This window comes from Enoplosus armatus, chromosome 20, assembly GCF_043641665.1.
Source record: "Enoplosus armatus isolate fEnoArm2 chromosome 20, fEnoArm2.hap1, whole genome shotgun sequence".
NCBI classification, from domain to species: Eukaryota; Metazoa; Chordata; class Actinopteri; order Centrarchiformes; family Enoplosidae; genus Enoplosus; species Enoplosus armatus.
In genome coordinates this window covers 3,746,130-3,769,533 of record NC_092199.1, presented here as the reverse complement: position 1 = coordinate 3,769,533, position 23,404 = coordinate 3,746,130, and the positions used below count along the sequence as shown (strand labels likewise).

The window sequence follows — 23,404 nt, the reverse complement described above, 5'->3', positions numbered from 1 at the left end:
GTGGCATACAGTCAGGTTCCTGGAAGCTGCATGCATTTAATGTGTTTATGTTTTTTTTTTCTGTTCACTTTCATCCCCCCCCCCTCACACCCACCCCCCTCCAACTCCTCCTCCTCCTCACCTCCCCTCTCCATCATTGTGACTGTTGTCTTGGTAATCCGTGACTTCTACGGCAACCACAACAAGCCTGCGTTCCTTCAGTTCTGATAGGTCCAACACGCTGAACCGGAGCTCGTTCACGCGGGACAGCATGATGATAGAGGAGATGCTGGCACCCAATAAGGAGATGGTACGTACTCTTACTGGACGTTTAGGCTTCGTCTCTTTCTGTCTCTCTGTGTGTCTTGCTGGCTTCTGTCTCTATTTCTTTCTCAGTAATCCGCAGGTCATTAACTTCACAAGAGAAGCACTTCTGTCTCCAACTGTGCCGAGCTGTCTTGGTGCTGTGCCAAAAGCCAGGCTATTCACCAATCCTCTTACACCTGAGTTGGTGTTGACATAAAGACGACCAATCCCGTTACATTTTACTGAAAGAGGAAATGAGATTAGTGGTTACTGCTGCTATCTAAGAGTGATTACTCTGATGGCCCACTTACTTTAAGGATGCAGCAAAATGGCACCTAAAGTAAAGTGGGAATTCAGGTGAAACTGATTGTAGAATATATCCCACCAGCCAAAAGACAACATGGCTCTTTTGCTTTTGCACTTTTGCCTCGGTCAAAAACCTTTTTATTAAATTATATAAAGATAATTTTTGCTAGAAACGGTGAGGTGAGATATACGTGCATATAAATGAAGGTTTAGCCCGAAACCTCTTGCTTAGGTAGTGGTTTCTTAAAATGGACTGCCTGGTTTTCCCTCCAAACAAATATCCGAATTAGAAACTCCTCCATGCATCGGCATCATTAAACGGGTACTCCAGCTTTTTAGTATTGCACTTCCATTCAGTTGAGGGACTTTGAGAGACTAAAGCAAACAAAAGCATTGTCAAAAATCGATGGAGCTGAGGCAGCGATATCCTGATTTGTAAAAAGAAACTATCCATAGACACTGTATCCTACACTTGAGTCTGGACATGCTCTTCTATGCATGCTCTACAACTCTACGACAATGAGACACGCAATACAGTAATTTAAGAGTACTTCAAAGTAACATGATTATATGATCTGTGAATGTAACAGCTGCTAAATAACAGCTTGTCTCCTCTCACGCCGCTCCAGATGCTCTGTAAGGAAAAGTCTTTCATTCTCGAGCAACACAATAAGGTACATGTTGGAGTCGTCATGCACTCCTTCTGTCAGTGCATGTGAGAATATGTCCTTCAGACCATATCATCATTTGTTTTATGTAGTATAATATTAGTTTTCAGTTCCGTTATGCCATCATCAGAGCATGTATGTATTCATCATTTTCTATTCATTGTTATAAAGTGGACTGACAATTCTTCTTCTGCATGCTGGTGATGAATAATCAGAGGCTATGGTACCACACTACCACCACATCAAAACTGCATTCATGTCTTATTATTTGATTAAGAGTAAGAGACTTTATTTTACAACAGTGCACAGTGTATGATGCCTTAATGAATCTTAACTCACTTAACTTTGTAAGCTGAGTCTTTAAAATGATTCCTAACTGTAATAGTAACCCATAAAGTGTTTTTTAAACTGTTATAATAGTAAATTTTGTCACGTATCAGAGCCTCGCTGGCATCGAAATATTGCATCTCTATCATGTGATCCTCTTACAGACAAAACACAAGACCTGTTGTCACGTCACCATGATCAGTGGGATCACTGTGTAAAATGCTGCAGACTTTCTTTTTTTAGGGCATCTGTTGTTGGTTTCTGTCTTTGTTACCATCAGTGATTTTTCTGTTGTTCTGCTTATGTTTTCCTTTTTTTTTTTTCCACTAATGTCCTGAATGTATAGATGCTGTTTTTAAATGCCTTTTAATTGCCTTTCCTTAATGACAGCTGCCATAGTCTTTAGAAAGTGGCACTAGTAGTGATGCCCTCCTTCCCCAGAGGAGGTGTAACATCGTCTTGTTATAACGTATCTCCCTGCGGACCCATAAAGGGAAACATGGCAACCCCTTAGTTAAAAAGACACACGATCACCTTTAACAAGAGCAGATTTATGTGCTTGCGTAAATTATCACTTTTTAGAAGGTTTTCTTGTTGGAGATACGATTTCATGGACATTGATGTTATGAATTAGACTTCATGACAAAAGCTGTGTGTCGTGATCTAATTTCTTCACTGTACTGGTACTGCTTTTTATTTAACACCCATTCAGGTAACACACACACACACAACATGATCATTTCTCTGCTGTCCCATTGTGCACATTACATCACGTTGTGCACTCACACACACACACACTCTCATGCATTGCATTGACCTCGTTGTCTCCTCCACAGCATTTGGCGGTGGCTAAGGACTTTGACAACGACTCTCTGAGGAGGTACAGCTGGACTGCAGACGCGCTGGATAATGTCAACCTAGTGTCCTCACCAATACACTCTGGGTAAGCACGTTTGAAAGGGTGGACGGGTAAAGACAGGAGGAAAGGGATACAGGGAAAACATCAACCCAGACTGTCTCACCTGACCGCTCTGGGAAAGGATAGAGGGAAAGGAAGAATTAGAGGTGTGAGGGAAGAAAGATGCAAGACATAATTTGTCTTTGTCCACCTATTTGTGATGTATTCTCTGTCTGTCTTCCTTGCCGATTCTGTCCTTCTCATTTTCTTTCCCCTCGAGAAAACGGCTCCTACCTGCAGCGGTTTCTCTTCACCTTCTCTGATTGTCTGTTATTTTCAAATTGTGAATCCAATCTGTTAGCTAAAGCTACACTTCCCTCATTTCCGTATTTAATGTATAATAACACGGCACCAAACCAACAAATCTCTCTGCTTGAAAGAGACTTGGCTCTAGTTTCTCTCTGTGTAACCAAATCCAAAAACCTGACCAGTGCTCACCTGATGCTAAAGGTCAGGTAAATCAGCAGCACCTGTGACTCACGTAGCTGCGGAAATGAAGGAGCTGTAATTTAAAGCAAAAATTTGACATCATGGGAAATACACAAATTGACTTTCTGGCGGAGAGTTAGATGCGAAGGTTGACACCACTCCTATGTCTGTCCAGTAAGGAAAATTAAGCAAACATGAAGCAATAGCCTGGAGCTGGTTAGCTTAGCACAAAGACTGAAAAGGGGGGGAACAGCTAGCCTTGCTCAATCCCACAGAAAATCCGCCTACCAGTCTTGGTGCTAAGCTAAGCTAACCGGCTGCTGGCTGTAGCCTTATATATTTAACAGAAAGACATGAGAGCGGTTTTAGTCTCCTCATAAATCTCTCCGCCAGAAAGCAAATAAGTGTATTTCCCAAAATGTCTAACTATTCCTTTAAAGGACTCCTTGGTAATGGTCTTCTCAGTGGTATTTCCAATGACAAAGCTCTGTTGTTGACCTGTCACTCCTGCGTTGCTTTGTCGTCCATCCTGCAGTTTTTCCTCTCCGCTCCCGCAGTACGACAGCAGGTGATTGACTGTGATTGGTTGCCCTCTTTATCACCACCTCTACCTTGTTTTGTGTGCGGTCACATCACACCTTCCCCTCTCTCTTTTCACTCATAACATCTGTGTTTGCTCTCCTCACACATGAACTGCGTTGATACAGACTTGACATGAAGTGGTTTGGATTTTTGTGTTTATTCCTTTTGTTCGGAGGAAATCTTTGAGTCTCTAACTGATGTGAATGAGTTTGTGTTGCAAAACTTTGTAGAGATAGGACTTTAGTTTCAGCTGGATCTGAATGTTTTTACATTTTCCACTAGCAAGTACAGTCAATGGACAGATTCAGGTCAAACAGCCATTAATCAGTAGCCAGTTCAAGATTAATATATTGCAACCACAGATAACATTTATATGAGTTTGTGTATTTGATAGTCTTGCATAAAATTTAATCGTACCTTTCAAATGATTAATTTATGCAACATTACATTTATATTCACACCATTTGTTCAACATACAAACTAACACGACATCTCGTTCATTGCATGGTGTGGATCTGTGTGTGTGTGTGTGTGTGTGAGTTATGTGATTTCCTTCTTTACGTTAAAATGAGTTACACACAGAACTACACTACCTTATAATATAAATAAAACACAGGTTACTCTGGAGGCTCCTGTGTTGGCATCTTGGCTACTTCATCCACACAAAATAGATAACAGAGCATTTAATGTCTTTTCATTTCTGCTCGACAGGTTGTGTGTTGCAACAATCATCAGGTCTTACTGAAGTATCTCAGGATATTCATTTTCTGGAAAAGGATGCAGCAAAATTGTGACATCAGCTCGACGAAGTTGGTGTTGTTTTCTAATTGTACCCAACACTGAAGCGCAGTCATAGCCAACACAGAAAACTCCTGACATTTCTGTTGCCCCTCCTTTCGTAATCTTTCTTCTCTTTTCACGCTTACTTTGTGTGTGTTTTGAAGATCACGGCATGAGAAGGGAGCTCACCTCAACTAAAGCTCTTCTCTCTCCATCAGTACTGTTGTTATACTGATATGTATTTTCACTTTTATTCCATTCCTTTTCTATATCTCCTGTCTTTGCACTCTCTGCTTCACCGTCTCTCCGTCTCCTATCGCTCTTTGTCTCTTCCTCCTCTCCTCCTTTGTCTTCCTTTTCGCTCTCCGTCAGGTTCCTGGTCAGCTTCATGGTCGACGCCCGGGGCGGCTCCATGAGAGGAAGTCGTCACAACGGCATGCGCATCATTATCCCGCCCAGAAAGTGCACAGCGCCCACCAGGATCACCTGCAGACTGGTCAAGAGACACAAACTGGCATCGCCTCCCCCGATGGTTGAAGGAGAAGGCCTGGCCAGCCGACTGGTTGAGGTCGGTCCAGCAGGAGCTCAGTTCCTCGGGTAAGACTTACTTCTTACTACTTGCTTCTTTTAAACTTCACCAATATTGTTGCAGTTTGCTTAATTGCTTACTTTTCTTCGCCCTATATCGGCGATTTGACATCTCCTTCCTTCTGCTGCTCGCCATCGCCATTTCCAGCCATCTGCGTTTATATTTGAAAGTGTGACTGTGTGTATGTGCAAGTTGAGATGGTAATACCTGCTGTGTAATTTGCAGTTTAAGTGGAACTGTTGCAATGTGCTCACCCTCAAGCAGCAGGTCCAGCTGTGTTTTTCCTTTTGGCAAAGTAAAGGCGACATCACTACCAGATGTAAACTGTGTAAAAGTTTAGATTGTGAAAGAAAGTAAATACGTGCTCATGTTTCAGTTTTATATAGGTTCTTGTCAGGAAGTATCTGTAACAGATATTATGAACTAGAGTTCATAATAGTGTTTATAATAGGGCTTAAAGCTATGATTCTTGATTGTCATCGATTAATTGATGAATGACTGCAGGCTAACCCCTGATCTGCAGTTGCCAGAGGGGCATGTGGAAAAAGAAAAGAAAAAATAGAAATTATGATTTGGTAAAGAAAATATATCCAGATATTGTGTTGTCTGTAGGAGGAACATAAACATACAAGTAGGATTGTTGTGTGTTTATTGCCACAATGACCAGTAAACTTCCAGATGCACAGAACATGTGTCTCACGGACCAGAGGGAGTCGTACCACCTTAACACCACATGCTTGAAGTCTGAATAGAAATCTTAAAGCGCTGGATAAATAGCTGAAGCATCCACCTCCAAAGCGTCCAATTCAAAAGAACACATTTGTAACACGACGGGTGGTGTCGGTGAAGGAGTACTTGAGCTTATCTGTTAGGGCTGTGCCAGACAAACAAAGGCTGGGACCCACTGATGTAGACGATAGTACCAGAAAATAGTATTTTCCACAGCCCAAGGTCATGTCTTAAAATTGCTTGTTTTGTTCCCACTAATGGTCCAAACCCCAAAGATAGTCATTATAAAATCATAAAAAAAAACAAAACAGAAAACAACAGCACATGCTCATGTTTGAGAAGCTAAAAGCAGCTTTAAGAGTAACTTAACACCAGGCAGAGAAGCAGGAAAGTGAGAAGTTAAACCCCTGGAGGTCACTGGGTGTGAAGTTACTCTTTAAATGATGATTCTAATAGTTGTACATGTACATATACAGTATACTGTAATACAGAGCATTAAAGAAGAAGAATCTATGATATACAGGTTTGTTCTGGCTCCTTATTATTTTCATACACCGTGTGTGTGTGTGTATATATGCCAACCAGCAACTCGGATAATGTGAGTGAGTAGTTGCCATTACTGATGTCATTGATGAGTACTGGAAAGACGAGATGGGAATCTTATTAGACCTCAGTGGTGTGTGCTTTTACTGACTTTGCGAGTGTGTGTGTTTTGTGTATGTATGTGGGTATGCGTGTGTGTTTCATTATCTTGCGGACACAGTAAACTACATCTTCCCAGAAAGCTGCCAGCCCTTAATGAAGGCGAGAGCCTGGTTAGTCCAGTGCTACAGCTGGGACCCAGAGGAACTAGATTTGTTGGGTAGGAACCAAACATAGCATTCCCCCCCTCCTGTTCCTCTCCCGTCTGTGCCTCCCACCTCCCACAAGGAAACGACATGGCCGAGGCTGATTCATGCTGATGGATATGATTATTTTACCCATCTCTGTTGACTTTGATTTGTTGGGATACAGCATTACTAATATATGGTTGCCATGTAGTTTTGGGAAGAAATCAATGACATGATTCACACAAGCTTTCTGAACCTTTTGAAGGGAGGACAACTAGTTACAACTTGTAGTTAAAGTTCTTTAGAAGATGGGTCCACCACTGCAAAGTGGATTTGTTTTAGCCTCGATAACATCCCAGGGAGAGAATATAGTTTTTACATTTGAGATTTTAAAATTCTTCCTAAAACTACACAATATAGCTTTGAATCCATTACAGTTACTTTCCAGCCACTTTCATTTAGAGACCATCGTATTTTTTAATTTCAGAAGCTTTCAGTGGGCTTCTGATGTCACTGAAAGCAAAGGTTTTGATTGGCTGTTTGGACTGGACTGCGCTTGTTGGGCATGAGCCTTTTCCTCCTCAAGCCGAGCATCATCCTGCTTCCCATGACCGCTGTTACTTTACTTCACCTTTTAAGATCAGTTTTGTGTCATCCCATAGTACCTTTGTGTAATTAATTTCCAGAGCCATTGGTAGAAGGAGTTTGGCTGATCCATATTACATTAACCCAGAGCAGTGAGAATGTGTTTAGACGTCAGGGCTACAGCTCAACCTAGAGGGGTTGTTTCATTATGATTATTGATAAGCAGGAAATACACTGTGCTTTAGTGGGTATGAGACTCATTGTGGTTTGTCACCTTACAATCTTGATTATATTAGGACTATCCTCTCTTCAGGCTTTTCTTCATAAAAATGTAAACAGTGAGGTTTTAACTGGTAAAGCACCTGTAAAACAATTTCTTCATGAATGAATAAGCAGCAGTCAAAGTTGCTGTCAGCGACGTCTCCTTGGCAACATAAGCAAATAGCCTAACTGTCATGAGATTGTGATTTTTGATTGGTGCAAAGAGCGAATTAAACCCAAGAGAAATGACTTTCTAGCTTTTCATTTGAGTAATCACACTCTTTAAGTAAAGGAAGGGAATTTCAGCCAGAGAGTAGCAAGCTAGCAAGAGATACGCGAGGTGGCGGCTCACGATTGGCCCTGTGTAGGCACATCGCTCGGTGTTTAGCGGTTCTTGCTCTTGATCTTTGTCAGCGAGACGTTCAGAATGCTAGCAAGGGTTTAATGGAAATTTACAAAAGTAAAACTGATGTCATGGATCAGATACTGTTGGAGCAGCTTATAACAGCACACAAAAATGCTATAAAAACAAAATAAAGGATATTATAAAAGATGTCTAGCCATCTGTTAAAGGGGAACTACATTTTGTTGAAAAGTTAAAGTTTTGTGGATTATAATGTTTATTTTAATGGCATTTAATGACAATTCTGCGAGTTCTACTGGATCTCCGGGACTGATTTCTTGGCAAAAATGCTTAAATGTTAAAATCCTTTACACAAATCACAGTGTTATACACAAGTGAGCTGCCACCCTACAACCTGGATTTATCTTTATTTATAACGTTGGCAGAAAATAGTAAATGGTGTGTTCATGTTGGACCCTTTTTTTTCCCAAGGGGATGATCAATGAATATAGTTCCTCTGATAACCATTCTGGTCTCTTCTGTTCTACCCTGAGCGACTCTGAAAGAAACAGTTCTCAGGCTAGACTGTGTTCATCCTTCTCCCTTGTGTTGCTGTCATGCCTTGTCTGAATAAGGGCTGTGCAGCTTTCTCCTCCCACTCCTCATTGCATTTCATGTGTCTTGTCAAGTCACGCCAAGCTACGACATGCACTCTGAATGTCCCATCGACCTGCAGCACGGCCACCGCAGCATCATATCATTATGAATCATCAGCAGAAGTCCATTCATACGTGTGCAGTGTGTTTTTCTTCAGACCAATGTCCTTCAGTGTTCTTTATTCATGTTTCACTTTATTTGTAGAATTAACGGAATTAGTGTTAATCCCTTGCATATCCTTAAAGAGATTAATGAAGGCTTATTTTTGCATTAGTTTAGCCCCACAAAATTACAACTATCACCCTAATCAGAAAGAACTAAACTGTGTATTCCCTTACACAGTCTAGGTCAACTTTAAAAACAAATGGCTTGTCATTTCGGCCTTAAATGAATAAAATATGATTAATTGAACATGTACCTTATCAGGCCTGTGATAGTGGAGATCCCCCATTTTGGCTCGATGCGGGGCCAGGAGAGAGAGCTGATCCTTCTGCGCAGCGAAAACGGAGAATCCTGGAAGGAGCATCTGTACGACTATAAGACTGACGACCTCAATCAGCTCCTCAGAGGGATGGACGAAGGTAAAGCACACTTCTTTTTTCTTTGATTATTTGGTCAAACTTTGTCTTATAGTGCACCCAGGCAAGATTAAACATTTAGAGAGAAGAAATTATAGGGTTAGGTAAGTGTTTTTAAAGCCCCTATGTGTAGAATTATATGATTACAGCATCTTAGAAATTATTCTGATGTTTGTCCCGTTGAAAATTGGCACATTCTATGTATCGTATTGCGTTTAGCCTTTCGTTCTCGTTGTATCTGGGTCAGATCTGGTAGGTGGAGGGGCGAGCATTGCAGGATCTTGAATCCTTACTGATGCGTCGCAATAGTGACTGAAGAGATATGTAACTTCTGTAACATCCACGACGTTTAGATGCATTTATATTAGCAAATGACGAGTTTGTGTCTGATGTCATTGTGACTCCAGTAAACCATTAGTGTTTTTCTTGTGTTTAGGATTATAATTGCTAATAACGATGCAATTATTAGGAGGACATAAAATAAAAGTGTTATGTATGTTTTTTAAGGAATGCAAGTTCGTAGTGCTACAAACTCAGCTGTTTCTGTAGGTTAGGAAAATAAATCATTTATAATTTACATGTGATTGATATCATTTATGTATTTTCCTTCCCTGTAGAACTGGACAGTCCCGAGGAGCTGGAGAGGAAGAGAATCTGCCGCATCATCACCAAGGACTTCCCACAGTACTTTGCTGTAGTGTCTCGGATCAGGCAGGAGACCAATCAGATGGGACCAGAGGGCGGGACTCTGTGCAGCCGGAGTGTCCCATTGGTTCAAGCTTCCTTCCCTGAGGGGGCGTTAACCAAGAAGATCAAAGTTGGACTGCAGGTGAGTTGAGGGATGTGGACGTTATAAACAGTACACATGTATGTACCTGTAGGTACAGTTAAACGCACATCGCTGATTCGCCGTCGGCTCTTCTCTCGCAGGCCCAGCCAGTACCTGACGATACAGTGAAGAAAATCCTTGGTAACCGAGCAACCTTCAGCCCCATCGTTACCGTGGAGCCCAGAAGAAGGAAGTTCCACAAGCCCATCACCATGACAATCCCAGTCCCGCCCCTCTCAGGGGAGGGGCTTACCAATGGCTACAAAGGAGACTGTACCCCATGTCTCCGCCTACTCTGTAGCATTACAGGTGTGTGTGTGTGTGTGTGGTGCTACTTTTGTACATCTTTGTGAGGACCAATTTGAGTTTTCGACCTTGAAAGTGAGGACATTGAGGATATTTTGACTCGTCATGTATGGTTTATGGTTTAGGTTAAATTAAAGTTGAGGGCTGGGGTTCGACATGTATTTGATGGTTATGGGCTAGAGGATACATGACGACAATGTATACGCACTATTTTGTAAAATGATTTGCTTCACTTTACATCAGCTTTGTTTTAAAGTAGTAGTAGAGTAATTTTAATTATTCTTAACTCAGTAATTGAACTGTTTTTGTGGGAAAATACGTATCGGATAAAAATGATTATTTAAAGCATAGTATTTTTATAAAAATGTGTAAAAACATTTCTTTGAACTAATCAACTAGTCAAGAAACACCAAATCTTACCAGATTTCTTATTATTCAGCCTATAACCAGAATAGCTTAAATATGATGATGATGATATGAACTTCTTGTTCCCCGTACATTAGACGTAGAAAAATGAATCACATTAAAAGAAAATGTTCAGGATGTTTGACTGTCCACCAGGTGGAACGTCCCCAGCACAGTGGGAAGACATCACTGGCACAACTCCTCTCACCTTCGTCAATGACTGTGTCTCCTTCACCACCAATGTTTCTGCCAGGTGAGACACACTACATTTCGGGAAGAAGCGAGTGATTGTGACTGAGTCTGTTGTATTTATTTATCATTTTATTTGTTCCTTGCGCAGGTTCTGGTTAGCAGACTGCCACCAGATCCCGGAGACGGTGGGCTTGGCCATGCAGCTGTACAGGGAGCTCATCTGTGTGCCCTACATGGCCAAGTTTGTGGTGTTTGCCAAGATGAACGACCCAGTGGAGTCCAGACTGAGGTGCTTCTGTATGACGGACGACAAGGTGGATAAAACCCTGGAGCAGCAGGAGAACTTTGAGGAGGTGGCCAGGAGCAAAGACATAGAGGTACACAATTATTGGTTGTTGGTTATTATCTATTCTGTTCCTGTCAAAACACGAGCTTGAGGGATTTTGAAGCATAATCCAATATTAATTTGTAATCAAGACCCAATTTAGGATATTAATAGGTTATTACAGCAGTACTTCATTTTTTATACATTGAAATGTTTGAACATTATACTCAAATGTTTTTATTTTAGTGATCAACAAATTCTTTGGTTTGAAACAACTTGCATGCAATATTGAACAAGTGCTTTCCTTCCCTTGTGTGAAAGTTATGATATTAAAGCTACAGTATATTATGTGGTTACATGTGAAGAGTGTATGTGCACAAAGTCCTTGTCCATAGATAAGTAAATAAAGTAGATTTTTATTAGACAGTTAGATAGAACATTGGGTATAAAGCAGTCTTTTGTCAAATGTCAAAGTTTATTTACACAGCAACGGTGTCACTTGTGAATAAAAAAAGTATGTTAAGCTGGTTTAGATTGTCCAAGTGCCTTAACATGATTGCAGCAGTACATTAAGCTAAGATCATAAATGAGTAACATTATTATAAAGGCAGCAGTAAGGATCCTGAGGCACCGCAGTGCTCTGACGATTCTCCTTCAACCCTAGAATAATCATATAAAGAAAAGCGCTGAGAAAAGAAATGGGAAACTGAAAGGTCTGTAAGTGCTCAGGCTCCAGTTTAGAGCGCTGAGTGCTGTTGAGGGTTACAAGCAGGGTTTGAACAGTAAGTTGTATCCGTGTTTCAGCTCATCGTGAATACTTTCTGTAACACGAGTGATGCATTTTTTTTGCTGCAGGTGACTGTGGTTCTCACCTCTGTGATGTGCTCTTTCAGGTTCTGGAGGGCAGGCCCATCTATGTGGATTGCTATGGAAACTTGGCTCCTCTGACTAAAGCTGGTCAGCAGTTAGTTCTCAACTTCTACGCCTTCAAGGAGAACCGCTTGCCCTTCTGTGTTAAGGTACTACATGCACTCATCACCGTGGCCTACAGCACCTCCTCCTCAGGCTGGAATCTATAAATCAACATGGCAAAAAAAAGTCACTGAAAGTTACTAAGATTACACCAAGGTTGAAAGTATAGAGAAAGTATAAAATGGTACAAAACATAATGCTGGAGAAAAGCAGCAACCAGTATCATTTTGTCAGTTAAAATGCTAAGCCATGATTGTTTTAGCTCTATTCCCCTGTGCTGCTCTACTTCCCACACTAGCTTTCAATGAATGAGCCCAGTCCACAGGGTATAACCTAGTTCCCCTTTGCCACTGCTAAACAACCTCATGTCATTGATCGACCCACAAACTTCATGTTCTCCATAATCAATCCTCTTGCATCATTTGAAGCTCTGTTGTTGTGAAAATTATCCTGTCTGCGTGTGAACTAGGCATCACTCTATCGCAACACAACCAATTAGAGCTACAGTAGCAGGATGAGGTACAGCAGTACATACTCATTCATACTCATGCTGCAAGTTTAATCCTTCAGAAGCTAATTCTTTGATCACAGAGCCAGCAAATTTCCAAGCACAGCATTAAAAATGTGTTTTTAATATAACCTTCATCCATGTCAGTGCCAAGTCACCTCTGCTTCTGTTACCTACTGTGCTTTACTACCCAATAAGAGACAGTATCGCTGTGTAATATACACTCCACAAATACACACATACAAAGTAATACTCAAGTGTGCAGTGATGACATACATGTTCAAGTACATCAGCGGTGACTGCCACCTTTTAAAGGAACAAGGTGCATAAAGAAGCAATGTTCTCTCTCTAGGTGAGGGATCCCAGCCAGGAGCCCTGCGGTCGTCTTACGTTCCTTAAAGAGTGTAAGACCATAAAAGGCCTCCCGCAAACCGCCGTGTGCAACCTGAACATCACGCTTCCCGCAGTGAAAAAGGTAAGGTAGCGTGAACTCACCATTCTCTGTTGTCACCTCCATAACCATACTCATGGTGAGGGTAGTTTTGGCCCCAATAACACTGATAGATGAAAGACAGAGAAAGACAAACTGCCGCCACTGTGTCTTTTATCTGTTTAAAGCTTCTCTGTAAATAAATCGGATATCTTTGCAGTGGATTCTTGCCATTGGCTGTTTCATTTTGTTTCTACCTACCTTTTGATTTGGATGACCTGCTTTTGGCTGAGGGCTTTTGTGCAAAAGGCTATTTTTGATTACCAGGCTGGCTTTTTGTGGCTTGAGTTCATTTGCTGTTTTTGCTTCTGAGTGTTGGCGCTTTATGCTTTTCTTTGGTGTTTGTTTAGTCTTTCTTTTTTTTTTTGGTTTGCTTAAGTGGCTTCTCTTCTGAGTTTGAGCTTTTGTCAATCACTCCTTTTTCACACCCTGATGTTTCTTTTCCCCCTGCTTTCCATTATGTTACTCCCCCTGTTTCTTCAATGCATCTTGGGAACCAGGAAATGGAGTCAGATGCCGAGGATGAGGTAAACCACACCCTCCCCACCATGTGCTGCGCTAGATCTTTAGTGGCCCTGCTTAGTGGTCCTGCTCTCTTCATCAAAGCCTTATTCTTTCCGCTTCTACAAGGGCAATACGAGCTTTCCTTTTTCAAAGCAACATTTAGCTCCTCAGTTTTGCATGATATATTGTAGATATGAACGATTTGTTTTATGTTCAATCCTTATCCCTTCCGCTCTACAGTATGTGATACAAGTGGCTTTGGAGTTTAGATGTACTTACATTGTCTTTAAGTCAAGAGCTTGTAGCCTTATTATGACTAACTTAAGCTAATTTGACTAGCTTGGCATAGTAACACTTATTGTAAGTAGTAGTATCAGTACTTGTAGAAATAGAAGATTGAAGTGCAGTGAATACTCTTAAAGGAGAATTTGCTGCTGTTTTATGCAACTGTTAAAGATGGGCTTTGTTTTTATGTTAATAACAGCTAATGCAAACTATTGGGTTTGCTTTAATTTGACATCATAAGATCCAAATGTTGCTCATTTGGCAGCACTATACAATGTAGGGTGACCTAGAACTGATGTGTTGTTTGCTATTGTTGCAGACTGAAAAGCCAGAGCGACGTCATACCTTTGCATCCCTAGCCTTACGTAAGCGCTACAGCTATCTGGCCGAGCCTGCACTGAGTGAGTTTGACATTTTCACTAACAAACCCTTTGATGAATATAATAATGCCAATTTTCGTTAAGTTAGTTTATTAACAATATTAATTATCCTGTAAAATGCGTGATCAATATGTAGATAGATGTGATTTACTTAATGTAATAAATGAATATTTCTCATCCTACATAACATGCACTGTCCACATGCTTGTTTACGACATGGTACATATTTTTGCATGGGTCAATGAGTGGTTTTTGAGTTTTTGTGCTGTGCTTGCCCACGTTGTGAGTTGTACTTCTTCTGGGTTTGTTTGGTTGATTTCCACTGCAGAGTTTTTGAAGTCCAAATGCAACAACATCAAAAATTTTTCTTTGACTTACCAACACAATGTTATAGGCATTTGGGAAGGAGGTCAAAGTAAAATTTTATTTATTTTTCATTTGTCCCCTCTGAGTTTAAAGCTCTTTTTGACTTTGTGATGATGTAGCAGCTTTTTGTGGGACAAAAATGCATGTTAGGAGGTCTTGGGTTTGGCTTTCATTCAGGTATTTGTTTTCGTTTTTTCACGCTCTCTGCTTGTCACCAATTCTTATTGATCTTGCATGACAAAATGGGCCAAAACTTAAGTCTTGGAAAACACATTTTGTCATATTGTGTTTGTTATATAATAAAAGGAAAATGGAAACGTCTGCAGCCCTTGGCTCAATTGCATCATAGTGTCTAAATTGTCTTTGGGGAATCTGTCATTATGTAATTTTTGGACCAAACAGATAAAAGGCACTTTAAAAAGCGGATTGAAATTAGAGCCAGAATTCATATGTGATTTTAGAACATCTGAAGTCCAAAGAGAGAAGTTGTTTTTGTGTTAATCCTGGTACATTTGTCTTGCCATTTTTCTGTTGTCAGTTGTTAGTCTAAACCATTGTCTTTGGAATTTTACTTTGCTGCTGTATGTGCTTCGTTCAGTTTATTCATTATGTTGTTGCTGTTTGAGTCGTCTCCCAATCCTGAATCACACAGGAACACAACTGTTTCTTTTCATAACTCCATCTTCAATCAGTACTCAAATATCTTATCTCAGCACTTCATAAAACTGCTGTTTTTCCCTCCTTGATACCAGGACTGCGTCACTGACCAACTGTTCCTCCTCTGATCTCTTCTTCTTTCACATTATTTCTTTCTTTTCCTTCCACAACATCATTTTCTGTTACCTTTACTATTCCATATTCTTTTGATTATTTTTTCCATTCCTTCTTTATCATTATTTCTACAAATTCATCTGAAGAAACAGCAATTGAGCGAAGCACAACAGCAAGAACACTGCCTGCTGGTTACCCTCACAAACCTGTCTTTCCAACCAGACCTTACCCACCATGGTCGACTGCTCCTATTACCGTCCCTGGGCAAACAAGGCCCGTCGGAGTGGGGGGTTCCCTCACCTCTACCGATTCACCGGCAGGCTCACCAGCTGCTTCTCCATTGAAAACTACCTGGCCCCTCTCCTCCCCGTCACATGCATGCCCTGCAACTATCAGAGCCACCCTGGGAGCTCCACCACCAGTACCCACTATGTCATCCCCAGTTAAATCAGTCAGCGACATAGTGTCCTCATCACCCATCAGGTCTTACAGGACTATGCCATCACCCATTAAAACCGTTGTCCAGCTGGGTCAGTACCCTACCCAGGGGTCTGCCAGTCTTGTGTCCTCTGGAAGCCCAAGTAAACCTGCTACAGATCCAGCATCTATCAAAAGCTTTGCTTCAGCATACACATCAAGGACTTCCCCACTTCACTCAATACCCAATGGTTCTGTACCAGAGTGGTCATCAGTTTCTGTTACCGCTCCAGCATCACCAAAGACACCTTACAACATGTACAATTCTAATCTGCCTTTTAAAACTGCCCTTGGGCCCACAGTTGTGACAGATGCAGGCAAACCTAACCTTTCTTCTGTTAAAAGCATCTCCAGCCTGTCCTCTTTGAAAACCCCTGTAGATTCAACACTCTCATCCAGAGGAGGGAGGTCATCCCTCTCGTCTCTCTCCTCAACTGGGCAGACAACCATTGCTTCCTCAGAATTGTCCATGATGAACGGATTGGTCTCTCCTGTTAAATATCCATCCTCCTCCTCCACACCATCCTCCCCTTCTTCTCGCCATCTCTCAGAGAGAAGTAGCAGCCTTCAGGAGAGGATTCAGGCCACCACCCAGGCAGCAACTTCCGGCGTCAGTGCAGCCATAAATGAAGCTATAGACTCATATTCTGTGTCGGGCTATGGCACTCTTAAATCACTGTCCTCCTCGCGTAGGTCTGCAACAGCAGGCTCTGCTTATGGCTCTCTGAGAACTGTAGCTGCCTCCTCCAGCTCTGCAGTTCCATCTAATACGGTGACTGTACCTGTTTATTCGTTAGTCAATGTCATTCCAGACACTCCTGTCAAACCAGGGCCAGGGTCTCTCAAAATGGCACTGCCTGATTCTCCTCGTGCCTCAACCTCGTCTTCTTCCTCTTTGTCTTCCTGTGTTACCGCATCAAAAATAAAGTCCCAACTGAAATCCCCCCCATATATCACACCGCCCATCATCCACCCAACAGCAACTTCCAACCAGGAGATACTAAAAGATGTAGCAGACATGAAAGAGGATCTGATCAGAATGACAGCTATCCTACAAACAGACACACAGACAGCAGCTAAAACTGTCCAAACATCATATACTGGCACTCCTAAAGAGATCAAGTTAGAGGAAGAGGAGCCATTTTCTCTAGTGGAGAAAGTGAAAGAAGATTTAGTGAAAGTCAGTGAAATATTACAGAAAGATATCATAAGTGAAAGTAAGGTCATTGCAGGTAAAGACAGAGCCTCAGAGGATGAATGGGAGGAATTTTCCAAAGATGAGATTGAGGAGGCTCAAAGAAGTGCCCTGTCAGACTATTACCCTCCTTTTGATGAAAACACACTCCTGCTCAAGCACGAGTCCATGTCAAGTAAAGACTTGGAGTTGGCTAAAGTAGTCGATTTTTTAACAAATGACATTGGCGCAAGCTCTCTCTCCAAAATGGCAGAGTTGAAATGTAAGTACGAGGAGGAGGCAAAAAGGGAAGGGGAAGAGAAACAGAAACGTGTTCTCAAACCATCTATGTCGATACAAGAGCACAAACTTAAAATGCCTCCACCAGTCTCAGGCATGCTGAGGTCTCCCTCTGAGAAGGACCTAAGCAAACTTGCTGAATCATATCAGGGGGCTGACACTATTTTGGAGTCGCCCGAGGACCTGTCTCATGAGCAGGATAAGAGTCCCCTGTCAGACAGTGGGTTTGAGACCAGGAGTGAAAAGACGCCCTCTGCTCCTCAGAGTGCAGAGAGTACAGGACCTAAGCCTTTATTCACAGATTCACCCATCCCTCCCTGCGTAACTGAGACCAGGACAGAAGTGGTCCATATTAGGAGCTATGATGATCCTTGTGAGCCTGTACTCATGGAGGAGGCTGCATCTGCTCTACCTTCTATAGAGCCAGATGTAGCTTCAACGAGCTCCAATAATGCCTTACAGATGAAAATGCCCGAAGAGGACTCCATGATGAACAAAAGTGTGTGTCTTAAAGAGGAAACTCATATTACTACTACTACTAGAATGGTCTATCACAAGCCCCAACTGACTGATGGCGCAGAGATGATAGAGGAAGCTATGTCAGTTAGAGATATCATGAAGGCTTTCCAGTCAGGTAGGGACCCATCTAAAGAACTGGCAGGCCTTTTTGAACATAAAGCTAGCCAGGATTCTGTCAAAGGTGATGAGCTGACTCCTAGATTTCTTGACAGAGACATTAAATCCAAACCCAAAGTCGAAAGGATAATCGAGGTTCATATTGAAAAGGGCCACAGCACCGCAGAGCCGACTGAGGTTATTATCAGGGAAACCAAGAAACACCCTGAGCTTTATGTCTACAAAGGGGACCATGGATTCAAGGAACTTACTGATTACGATGAGGCCCAACAGGAAGAAGAGGAGCTTACTGCCGAAGAATCCCTGCCCTCCTTCCTAGAAACATCTCGCGTTAACACCCCAGTGTCACAGGAGGAAGACAGTCGCCCAAGTTCTGCCCAGCTGATAGCAGATGATTCGTATAAAGCCCTGAAACTATTGAGCCAGCACTCTATAGAATACTGTGATGATGAGCTATCAGAAATCAGAGGCGAGTCATATAGGTTTGCTGAGAAAATGCTCCACTCAGAGAAACTTGACGCGTCATCGTCTCACTCTGACACAGAGGATTCAGCAATGGTGTCTGACAAAAACCGCCATCTAGTTTCTGAGGAGAGTGGTAGCCGTGGCACTGAGAGCATGAGTCAGCAGCATGGAAGCCCCAAAAGAGAGTTTGTTTCTAAGTCATCAAAAGATGGGTCCCCTAAATCTGGTAAATTCTTGCACAGGGAGGAACCATCTCAGTTTGATAAGGTGACGGTGCTCCATTACTCCACAGAACAGGGCAGCCCCAAACATGCTGTTTGGATGCGATTTACAGAGGATAAACATGACAGAAGCAGGGATAAGCTACTTTATGAGGATAGGGTGGACCAAACTGTAAAGGAAGCCGAAGAAAAACTCAGTGAGGTATCACAGTTCTTCCGTGACAAAACAGAGAAGCTCAATGATGAGCTGCAGTCCCCTGAGAAAAAGCCTGTGAGACGAGAGCCAAAGGAACCCAGGTCCTGGCCTAACTCAGCTTGTAGTAGCCCTGAGAAAACACAGCAGAAACCTAAAGCAGGAGAAGAGGGCTTGGGTAAAAGCAAACTCAGGGAGCCTTCTGTTGGTAAAATATTTGACAGTACTGAAAAGAAAAGCTCTAGCTTACCAAGCAGTCCCCAGAAAAGCATGCTCTCTCATATCAGTGAGGACAAAATTAAACAACAATCTAGAACCAGTGCGTCTGAACCCTCTTCTCCCGCTCATGTAAAATCAACATCCAAAGTCAGTGCTGTGAGGATGAAGTTTGAATCTGAGGCTCAGAAACAAAGTCAGACTATTCCAACCAAAATTCCTCCTCCAGTGCAGCCAAAGCCTTCAATTAAGAAATTACAGGAGAGCAAACTTCCTGTTTATCAGTTTTTTGCTGGAGGAAAAGCATCAAAAGTATCTGAAACATCAGAAGAAGGAAGCCCGAAAAAGGATGTTGAGAAGGACATATGTGCTGCCACTGACAGCAGTAAACCTGCTTTGATATCATCAACATCTAAAGCCCCAAAACATACAGTAGACAAGTTGACAAACAAAAACATCCCAGAGGGGTCGCCGCAAAGACAAATTAGTGAAACTGAGTCTCACAAAGCAAGTACTAAAGGGAAAGATATCCATCCCAGTGTTACTCAGGAAATGAAAGAAAGCAATAAAGGTCAGAAAGTTCAGACACCTGTTGTTCATGATACTACTAGATTAGTAGAGAAAGATAGTGATGCTAAAAAGTACCAAGAAGTCACAAAAAGTCAGCCTGCTTCCAAAGAAGTAATAGCTGAAGTGTCAAGAAAAGACACAGAAGAACCACTAAACAAAAACCTTAGAAAAAAGACAGAATCCCAAATTCCTGTAAGATTGTCTACTACTTCAGATAGTGACCTCACAAAGAAACAGACAGTAACTAAACCTTCACAGATACCTACATTATCTAAGAGCAAAATACAGATGAGTCTTGAGACAATCCCAGCAAAAACAGATCTGACTTTTGAAATTCTAGATAATGCACCCAAAGATTCCAACTACAATAACCTTTCCAGTCCTCGGGAAACACTGGAGAAAGGCATTACCCCTCCAGCTGCTACAACAACCAAAGAGAATTTCAAGGGCATCAAAACATTACCTGTTTATGTCAGTGTCCAGGTGGGAAGGCAGGCAGAGAGAGAGGCCAAAGGTGCCCTTCACACAGTCAAACAGAAATCAAACTCAGCCCTCAGCCCCATAAGCCCTGATGATGACACGCTAGAACAGGTCTCTTTCATAGATAGCTCAGGGAAAAGCCCCATTACACCAGAAACACCCAGCTCTGAGGAGGTTAGCTATGACCTCATGTCCAAGACTCCTGATGGCTTTATGGGATTCATGCCAGGGAAACCCAGCCCCATCATGGAGGTATCTGAAGAATCAGAGGAAGAAGGCAAAGTTGTTTTCTCTTTTAAAGAGGCCCTACCAGAAAGTAAAACTAGTGTTCATGCCACCCAAGCAGACCATGCTAATGCTAATGAGCAAGAAACAAAAGTGAATGATAACCAGCAGGAATTAAGTAATAATTTCAACCAGCAAGAAACAACAGCCAATAGCAGGGATGATGAAATGACAGGGCAAGAGCAGCAAGAAGTCTCAAAAGACAAAGGTATCGCATATATTGAGTTCCCTCCCCCTCCTCCTCTGGACTCGGTTTCAGAAATTTCAGACTCAGAAAGGAAAGGTTCCTGTGCCTCCTCAGAGACTGAGACAGAAATGATGGAGGTGAACTTACAGGAAGAACATGACAAACATCTGCTGACCGAGCCAATTATACGTATCCAACCCCCTACCCCGGTGCTCCCTGGGGCAGATGACAGCCAATCAAATGATGAAGAGGAGGATGAGTCAATCTTTCAACCAATTCCTTGTAAGAAATTCACTTTTCCTGAGGAGGAGGAGAAGAAGAAGGAAAAGCCATCTAAATCTAAAAAACATGACAAAAATGGAAACAATAAAGAACCTCAAGTTGGGACCAATGGCTCTAATGGTTCCAATGGTTCTAAAGGTTCTAATGGCAAAGGAGAGGACTATGAATATGAACAAAATGGAAATGACCAGTCAATAACAGACTGTTCAATAGCCACAACGGCTGAATTTTCTCATGACACAGATGCTACAGAGATAGACTCCCTAGATGGATATGAACTTCAGGATGAGGACGATGGCCTGTGCGAGCAGGCAGATTTACGGCTGTTTGGTCTTCCAGACAGCCGGAGAGATGTCTGGGCAACAGACACATTTAGGTCCACTGACCGCTCTTTCCCCCCGACCAAACTGGAAGTTATTGAAGAGGAGAAAACCCCAGAGGAATGTCAAAAGGACACTCCAAAAGAGACCCCCTCAAATGGTGAAAAACCTGATGGTGTTAGTAAAGATGGGGTTAAAAGTCAGGAACAAAAACACTCGGATAAAGAGGGATTTTCAGACACTTACTTTAGTTATAAGTTAGAAGAGGAGTTTAACTCTCCTTTTAAGACTGTTGCCACTAAAGGGCTGGACTTTGACCCCTGGCCCAGTAAAGGTGGAGAAGAAGAAGTCGTTGACATGGGAGGGACACAGGGAAGCAATGGTGAGCCTAAGCCTTTCGGACTGGCAGTGGACGACCAGTCTCAGGCCACAACACCAGACACTACCCCAGCCCGAACACCAACGGATGATAGCACGCCGACGAGCGAGCCAAACCCATTCCCCTTCCATGAAGGGAAGATGTTTGAGATGACACGCAGTGGTGCGATTGACATGAGCAAGAGGGACATGGTGGAGGAGAGGCTCCAGTTTTTTCAGATTGGTGAGCATTACTACTCGGCGGGCAGGTACAGGGTTAGGGATTCAGAGGTAGATGCCTCCTCACAACACAGGGATCAGTTTAATACTCAGGATCCCACAGATACCTTAACGGTCCCTCAAGTCTCTATTCAGACTACAACTGTCCAGCTAGAAATACCGAATACAGCTGGCAGTTACAGCACATGCAGAGACTCAACTTCCAACACTGAGCCTAAATTTTCCACTTTTAGAACAGGATTCAAGTTGTCATCTGATAAAACCTCTGATACTTCAAATAGCAATTCTGAATGTATAATACTAGGCATCTTTGATGGTTCTAATGATATAACCTCAGGAACAACTGTAGATAGTTCTTATTCTGTAACCTCAAACCGTAGAGATTATTATAATTTTAATACATCAGGCATGACAGATAACTATTATAATAGACCATCAGGCATCACAGAGTATTTTCCAAATCATAGTATTCCTTCAGGTACATCCAGACAGAGGGACCATTTGGATAGGACCTCAGAAAATCAGAACACTTATTACCAAAGTACATTTTCTTCTTCCGCACCTTTACAACAGATTAGCAATCCCCAAACATGGAGCAGCAATACTACTTGCAACATCCCTGACTCCCATTACGTCCATTCAGACGTCATTCAGGCTGGCAGTATTGCGTTCAACTTGTTGTCCTCTACAGGGCCAACTCTGCAGGAGGTCAGCAGGATAGAAGCCTCCTTCAGCCAGCTAGAGGAGAACAGCAGGGACGGCAGGGCTTTTACTAATGTAGCAATAACAAACACAGGAGCCAAAGAGGTCAAAGGCAATATATGCAAGTCCAGGTTACCAGTGAGGGTGCCCAGCCACAAACTATGCAGTCAAAGTCAACCAATAGTGAAAGACAATGTTGATAAATTCCTAGTCAGGAAACATGCAATACATTATGTCAGGGAAAGATTAGACCCGTTTGAGAATGTATGTCCGAAATCTAGAATCCCAGTAATGAAAGCCATGAAATACTCCTCTTGTTCCAGAGAGCAGAAGCGGATTAGAACCAAATCTGCGGTTAGTGATGGAAGCATTAAAACGTCCAGGGGTAATAATCAGTTAACTAAAGGCAAATCCAGTACTGAACCCAGATACCGTTTTGTGAAAACCCCAGGTAGGAGTAGCACAAATGAAACAGTGATAAAAAACAGTGCAGCGGTCTCAAAAAATGTAAAAGTAAGGTATGTCAATAGCCAGGCAGCCAGCCTTTTGGACCAAACCATTCCCAAGGAGGCTGAAACAAAGTTAGAGGGGAAAACACTGCCCACTGAGGACGAAGAGAGCTGCAGCCTCAGCACTACCAGGAACACTTCCTTGTCAGAGCCATCTAGAGCTTCTAGAAGTTCCCGCCCTTCACGCACCTCTACCTCCACCTCCACCAGCACCACCACATCAACACCATCTGCTAGAGATGTGAGAGCTGAGGTTGAGCAGGCCAGCAGTGAGAGGATGAGGAGGAGCAGGAGGAAGAGTAGGCGGACACTTGGAGAGAAGGAGCAAGAGCAGAAGGAGAAGGAGGAAGGGAGTCAGGTTGATCAACCAATCACGGCTCCTGTCACGGAGACTAGTTTGTAAACTCTTTCTAAACACTTGTTATACTTTATCTTTCTCTATGAGATGCATGTAGCTGTTGTGGGTGCTTTGTGATGTGACGTTGTAAGTGTAGCTGTCACTTCTTCTTCCTGTCATTCTTGTTATCTTTGTCCTGTGCTGTGTGATTTA

General features: G+C 42.4%; 1 protein-coding gene across 1 annotated transcript in view; it reads left to right on the top strand.

Moving 5' to 3' along the window:
* The window catches only part of LOC139302963 (ankyrin-3-like), a 99,343-nt gene that overhangs the window by 60,435 nt on the left and 15,504 nt on the right, over positions 1–23,404 (top strand). Inside the window, exons 28-42 of the mRNA XM_070926625.1 lie at positions 187–289; positions 1,221–1,265; positions 2,423–2,529; positions 3,509–3,541; positions 4,708–4,932; positions 8,756–8,910; positions 9,525–9,736; positions 9,838–10,045; positions 10,604–10,700; positions 10,788–11,016; positions 11,858–11,983; positions 12,797–12,919; positions 13,435–13,461; positions 14,043–14,124; positions 15,387–21,647. Coding sequence (XP_070782726.1) covers positions 187–289; positions 1,221–1,265; positions 2,423–2,529; positions 3,509–3,541; positions 4,708–4,932; positions 8,756–8,910; positions 9,525–9,736; positions 9,838–10,045; positions 10,604–10,700; positions 10,788–11,016; positions 11,858–11,983; positions 12,797–12,919; positions 13,435–13,461; positions 14,043–14,124; positions 15,387–21,647 — 8,033 coding nt within the window. The remainder of the gene's footprint in view (positions 1–186; positions 290–1,220; positions 1,266–2,422; positions 2,530–3,508; positions 3,542–4,707; positions 4,933–8,755; positions 8,911–9,524; positions 9,737–9,837; positions 10,046–10,603; positions 10,701–10,787; positions 11,017–11,857; positions 11,984–12,796; positions 12,920–13,434; positions 13,462–14,042; positions 14,125–15,386; positions 21,648–23,404) is intronic.